This window comes from Phaethon lepturus, unplaced genomic scaffold, assembly GCF_000687285.1.
Source record: "Phaethon lepturus isolate BGI_N335 unplaced genomic scaffold, ASM68728v1 scaffold36345, whole genome shotgun sequence".
Classification (NCBI taxonomy): Eukaryota; Metazoa; Chordata; class Aves; order Phaethontiformes; family Phaethontidae; genus Phaethon; species Phaethon lepturus.
This window is the reverse complement of record NW_010543255.1, coordinates 7079-13779: the sequence shown is the minus strand read 5'-3', so window position 1 is coordinate 13779 and position 6701 is coordinate 7079. Positions and strand designations below refer to the sequence as shown.

The window sequence follows — 6701 nt, the reverse complement described above, 5'->3', positions numbered from 1 at the left end:
CAACATCCCAGACCTCTGCTGGTTTGTGTGCTCTTGGATCTTTTGCATGCTGTGTCAAATGATTGTACAAGTAATTGTTTGCCTTCCAACACTGAAATGAAAAACAAATTTATTACATGAAGGAAAACACTCCCCTCGTTTTATTCTTTTTAAGTGTAATCTTTGAATTTTTTATTTTGGGTAACCAGATACACCCAGCCGCTACTCTAGTTGCTTCTGGATGTTTGTAAAAAACCAGTCTCCTCAGGAATAAATGAGCTAAATATGAAAATCTTCTCCCAAACAAAACTCTCATTCCTTGAACTACTCATCCCACAGGAAGTCTAGCTAGATACGTTGGCCTCACAAACTGCCCAGTAAATCTTTGGCAGTAGGCTGGGTACGTAGGTGCAAGTACAAGTGAATTCCACAGCAAAGAAAAGAACCTTCCTACAGAAATCACTTACCAGCAGGTCACACGGTCCTGTTAAGCAAGATTAATTTAGGTCTTTACTGCCTGCACCTAATACGTTTCGGCTCTCTCTCCAAAGCAGCAAGTAGGTAACCTGATAAAGATCAGTTTACAATAAGGTAATGTGTATCCTGTGGTACATCTGAACTGTATTTTCCTTTTTTTTTTTTTTAATTGAAATGTCTCTTCTCTAGTAATTGAAATGCAAAATATAGATTGTCAAATACCTAATACACTACAAAAGTCAATTGATGTAGTCTGAATTGAAAACCAGTTAAGAAAATACGGTATATTAAGTAAGGCATTTTCATTAAGGGTCTTAAAAGAAGGAGAGAGAGACTTGTATGTGCTTTCCTGTATCTAGAGTGGAGCACAGATATCCACATGCCCAGTCTTACAGGCAACCCCATATTCTGGCTTTCTTTTCTGGCTAAATCAGTCTGTCTGGATTCATCAGCTTCTTGGCTTTCCGAGACACATGGGAAGGTTGCAAGTAGTCACATTACATCCTCGTGCTCTCAGGTGGCACCTCCACTGCCCCACTGTAACCCCTGACTCTGTGCTTTCTCCTCAAGGATTTTGGAGCTGCAGCAGAATGGCGACATGGACATACTGAAGCATAAGTGGTGGCCGAAGAATGGTCAATGTGATCTTTATTCATCTGTGGATACCAAACAGAAAGGAGGTGCCCTGGACATAAAAAGTTTTGCAGGTGTTTTCTGCATCCTCGCTGCTGGGATTGTCCTATCCTGTTTCATTGCAATGTTGGAAACATGGTGGAATAAAAGGAAAGGCTCCCGGGTTCCATCAAAAGAGGTATTAGACCCTCCATTTCTCCTGGGGAATTTTCATGCATCCTAAAGGTTGCTGCCTTGACTTTATAACATTAGAGAGGGTGGGGAATCAAATTCAGAGAAATTTCCTTAGCTTCCTGATTTTTTAAGGTAAAGGTCCTCAAAATCTCTTCAGCTATTCTTTCTAGAAAAGCTTGAATGAAAAAAAATAATATATTGATGATGTATAAATATGCAGCTATTCTAAAACACAACTGTTACTTGTAGAATATTACATTATTAATACATCAATATTTAGTTCATTATTCCCATTGGTGAGAGCTAATTCTCACCAGTAAGTTCAAAGGTTTCTTGGCTTCTTCTTGAAAAATACATCTCCTAATCTCAGTGGCTGAGTCTTTCAAAATAGATTTGCAAAGTTTATCCCTTTTAATCAACAGTTAGCTTCTTAAATGAGCTTGTCCCCATTTTCAGAAATGTTAACTTCTTGAGACTTCCATGAGCTTCAGTTCTTGTTATTTAATCTGAAGTCCAGGGAAGCAACAGTATGTTAGTTTTTTCAGATTCAGTCCAAACTTATTTCTGAAATCTGCTACAGACTTTTTTCAGAAAGTCTTGGACAGAGGCCATGGGGAGGTATGTTATTTTACACCAGAGATGAGTTTGCTTCTATACCTGCATGTGTGATGCTTTCCTTCCCATGGCAATCTACATGTCCCTTCACCAGCCACCTGAGCCTTACGCAGTCTTACAACAAATTTCTTACCTTCATAACTAAGTGTTTAGCTCTACAAAATACTAGAAAAATATTGCAAAAAAGTTATGAAAATGTACTTGGCAGCAATGCCCAAAGCTGAACCTAAATACGAGCTTTAACGTAGCACCATCAATTATAGCTTTTTTATCTGTGTAGTTCAGACACATCTGTGTAGTTTGTGGGGTATTGCTGTTAATTTGTGTGCAGTGGTCTCACCTTCTCTGCAGTTTCTCCATTGTGTTTATTCCTGCTAATCTAATGCTGTGTAATCAGGCAGGATTAATTACACTACCTAATTAGACAGCATTGGCACTGATGTTAGAATACGTTTAATCTTTTCTTGCCTGTTTTAATTCCCAAGCTTTTTTTTGTTCAAGATCTGGACCGGACCATTATTAAAAGAAAAAAAAGAATCTCTAGTCTTTAAATTGGGTTTCTTAGGAATGGAAACCATACAGTTTCAACTGGTAAATCATTTTAAAAACCTAATATTTACTTCATTGTTGTTTATCCAAACTTTCAGAATTTCGTACTTCATATTTATCTGGTGTAAAACATAAAATAAATAACAAAGTAAAAGAAAAAAATCCCACAGATATTTTACGTAACTATAAAATTTCCTATTTCAATTTTCAAATGCAGAGAAATTCAATTTGTATACTTTCCACAAATGGTATAATTTGGCCTCCTTGATCTTTGTTACGTGGTCATTAGCTTAGTATTTAAAATTGCATCTCAATGCTAAATTGAAAAGCTTGGCTCAAAACTGAGTTTAAGTGGACGTATGTGCTGAATGTCTCCACTATCCTGGATGTGGGGGTCATTCAGCAAAGAAATACATCTTAACTAATTTTCTTAAAATTCATTTTAGCTTCCCTGAAATCCATTGGCTCTTCCAGGCCACTAGTCCAGAGTCGGGGGTCAGATTGGGCCAGTTTGTGGTCAGCAAGCCAACCCTTTTTCCTGGTGGCTGCCATCTTGTGCTCCAGAATGCAAGCATTTATACTGAAAAAAAATGTCTTATGGTTGCGAAGATAACATTTTGGTCGCATGCCAGAAGTAATCCATTCAATGATGTCTGCCTGAGTCTGCAGACAGCCTTAAACAGTAGCTCTGAGAGAAGTATGAACCGCCCCAGTAATCTCAATGGGATGTTGACTCTGAAGCCTGATGATAATTTAAATGTGAAAACTGCTGAATATTTCACTACTGATCACACAAGAGAGAAGAGGAAAGATCATATTATGGAGATATGCACAATCTTACTGTGAGTGGGTCTCATTTTGGTGTATCGATTGGGTGGAGATCGGGTTGTGGGCTAAGCATGGGAGAATATCACCGCTTCTATATTTTCACTGGTCTGACCCTAGCCCCAAATGCATCTCTGTAAGAGGAGAAAGAGGAATATTTTGAGTAACTTATAGAGGCTCAGAAGTGATGAAATTCCAATCTTTTCTCGATTGGCATTTTGAATTATGAAGTGTTTGTATGTTTTTCCAAAACTAAAAACAAACAAACAAACAAAAACCCAAACCCAACAACAGAAAAAAAAAAAAAAGGATATTTAGGACTGTCCCTCAGAGACATAGTCATGACTTGGACGCACTAACGGAGCCTCTGTATATTTCTGTAGCTTCTGATGTGGCCCCAGTTCTCCTGCATCCATATGCAGCTCCAAAGTTTTTAGGAGAGGGCATTTGGTGAATGCGTTTGGTTTTGGTGTCACCTGTGTGGTTGTTATGTGCATCCATGTCTATGTCCACCTGTGAATAAACTATAGACAGAAAGCTAAGTCCAAGAAATGAGCACTGCATTTTTTCCCTCTTGTGATGAGCTCAAACCAAAGCCTCTGTCGTCAGTGATTGTCCAGTCCCTGGGAGATCCCTGATGCCCCATTCCCTGCCCCTTTTCCCCTGGTTTGTCCCCCTGCCCCTGCCCTCGGAGGGTAAAATCCCGGAGGGGAGCTGGCCATTCAGCCTCCTTCCAGTCGGGCTCTGTGTTCAGCGTGCTACCAGTGCAAATATTCAGTGATCCGTTTTGCTAAGTAGATGAACTCCTGCAGTTTGTTCTAGGTGTGGACTTTTTCAGAGTGCTTGACTTCATTCCTAGACAAAGGAGGGATCTCAAGCCCATTCGGTATACTAGGAGTTTTGCCATTGATTCAGGGAGCTCTGGATCAAGCCAGTCATTGAATTGCAGTAATCAAGGCTGGAAGTCATCAGTGCACATCTATCGGCTGCCTAATTATCCTCTGTGAGGTCCTAGAGTGTGAGATATTTCTAGTGGCCTGGAAGAGCCAGTAGATTTCACAGAGATTAAGGTAAATTTTAAGGTTAGTTGAAATCGATTTTTGTTCTGAATTGAGCTGCGCTGCCTAGACGTGAGGGATGCCCCTGTACGTGTATATTTAATGCCACTTTGAATTAAGCTTCGTAGTTCAGTAGAAAGACCTATGTACAATACAGGCGATTTATTGTGTCACCCAGGACTTTCTCCTCTTTTTTTAACTTCCGTGCATTTACATTCTCAATTATAACAAACCTGTTTAACTGAGTTACTTGGGAGGAGGTATTTAAGAAGGAAAAGGGACAGACGTAAGAAGAGGGATGATATATTATAATAAATACCCCAGGCTGCCTTCTCTTCTTCTCACCCACAAGAGAGTAATTCCATCAGAATCAATGGAATTGCTTCTTTGTAGGTAAGGGGAGAATGAATCCCTCTTTTAACATTGTAACTTAAAATCAACTGGTGTACTCCTTTCTGTGGGGTGTCAGCAAATCACCCGTGCTTGGGGTTTTGTCTGGAAGTTCAGCTTTTCTGTGCCGCCACTTATATTACAAAGGCAAAAAGCAACCGGAGATGTTTTTAGCCCTTCCTTAAGCCCAGAGAGGATGACAAAGATGGCAACCTGACCCCTCAGAGCCTCCCATGTTGACATTCAAACTTAGTCCTCATTGCAGAGCTGAAGAACTGGCACCATGTCAGGCATTTGAGATTGTGCTTTGCTTTCATGGCACAAAGTTTACTGTTATTCAGCTGTTGCTAGCCCAACCCACCTAGCTCCGAGCCTGGCTTTTCCTGGCAGAAACATACCGGTAGCACTTGGAGTTTTGTTGTTCGGATTCAGGGTTTGAAGGTAGCTGTGGTGTAAGGGTCTACCTTGGTTGGGCTTAGCCCACCCAGCTTCAGGTGGTGGGGGTGTTTGCTGGTGATGTTCAGAGATGCCGTCAGCCAAGAGCCAGCTGTACTTAACTGTGTGTTGTGCTTCCTGAGCAGTTCTGACTGCGCTGTGAAGCTTTGACCTAGCACAAACGGTGATGGTGAGCAGTGCCTCTTGTTTTTCTCATTCCTCAGGATGACAAGGAGATCGACCTGGAGCACCTCCACAGGCGTGTGAACAGCCTCTGCACAGACGACGACAGTCCCCATAAACAGTTCTCCACCTCGTCGATTGACTTGACCCCGCTGGACATTGACACTTTACCCACACGTCAGGCACTGGAGCAAATCAGTGACTTCAGAAACACTCACATCACCACAACCACCTTCATACCAGAACAGATCCAGACTCTGAGCCGCACGCTGTCTGCTAAAGCTGCCTCGGGTTTCTCCTTCGGCAGTGTGCCCGAGCACCGAACTGGCCCTTTCAGGCACAGGGCACCCAACGGTGGCTTTTTCAGAAGCCCCATCAAAACAATGTCATCTATTCCTTACCAACCAACTCCTACTCTGGGGCTGAATATCGGTAGCGACCCAGACCGAGGCACCTCCATCTGAGCATCAGACCAAGTTTCTTCACTGTTTCCTTTTTAGGACTCCCTTTGCAAGGAGCAGCTGTAATATTGTGGGACTAACATGGATGTAACCTTTTTTCTTTTCCTTATTTTTTGGTTTTGAGGGATTTTTTAATTTGTTTGGGGGTTATTTTCTGTTTGTTTTGGTTTTTTTCCTTTTTTAAAATTTTATTTAAGAATCAGGATTATTAGTAACAACTCTTCCTCCTCCTCTTCTCTGCTTTCTCAGTCTGGTCTCCTGTCTCCCCTTGTTCTCTTTACTACTTGAATGACTTATGCTATGGTTTATCACCATGTTAGGTTTTGGTTAATTCAGGCTTTTCACATACTTTAAATATAGGAAACCTGCGGCGATTCATGCGTAGAAAAACCCCGAGGATTACTTTACAGAAGGGCATTCGCTCCTCCTCCCCCACTGCCGTTTTTACTATAATTGCAATAACTTAAATCTTTTTCATGTATTCCGCTGCATCCAGTCAGTGCTCCACTGCTGTGTGTCCTTTTAACTGTGGACCAAAGGCAAACCCTGCAGCTTAAAAAATGGAAAAATTAAAAAAAGGCAAAAAGGAGAAAAAAAAAAAAAAAGGGAAGTAAAACAAATAAAGGTAAAAGACCATTCAAGCCCCATAATATGAGAATGCAATTTTGTAGGATTACAAAAAGCCATTACTATGCCAGTAAAGACTACAGTTAAATCTACTTTTGCACTGCAACAGTGCATATGACCTTTATGTGATTGTACAGTGTTAAAAGTTTTTCTTATGTACAGTAAACTGTATCATACGGCAGAAGCCTCTGTTGTGTTAAAGAAATTAGTATCATACATATATATATATACATATATACACACGGGTATGTGTATATATATATACATGTATATATAGCTATAAAATGGCAGCCGT

General features: G+C 40.7%; 1 protein-coding gene across 2 annotated transcripts; it reads left to right on the top strand.

Moving 5' to 3' along the window:
* Nucleotides 1-1032: 1032 nt before the first annotated feature.
* LOC104621739 (glutamate receptor ionotropic, delta-2-like) lies at nt 1033-6337 on the top strand. Of its 2 annotated transcripts, XR_738044.1 has the most exons (3): nt 3252-3269; nt 4065-4322; nt 5360-6337. XR_738044.1 is itself a non-coding variant. In XM_010288292.1 (2 exons), exons 1-2 carry the CDS (start codon nt 1055-1057, stop codon nt 5780-5782), a joined length of 636 nt encoding a protein of 211 aa, XP_010286594.1. In that variant the 5' UTR covers nt 1033-1054; the 3' UTR covers nt 5783-5865. The 2 variants fall into 2 exon arrangements, 1 of the variants encoding a protein (XP_010286594.1); XM_010288292.1 differs by lacking the exons at nt 3252-3269; nt 4065-4322 and adding an exon at nt 1033-1267 and having other exon boundaries at nt 5360-5865.
* The last annotated feature ends 364 nt before the right edge of the window (nt 6338-6701 follow it).

Excerpts from the sequence above, each read along its gene's own strand:
- LOC104621739 (XM_010288292.1), top strand. The coding sequence starts at position 1,055 with ATGGACATACTGAAGCATAAGTGGTGGCCGAAGAATGGTCAATGTGAT. Across the intron at positions 1,268-5,359 it reads CCCGGGTTCCATCAAAAGAG|GATGACAAGGAGATCGACCT; the intron begins GTATTAGACCCT and ends CTCATTCCTCAG.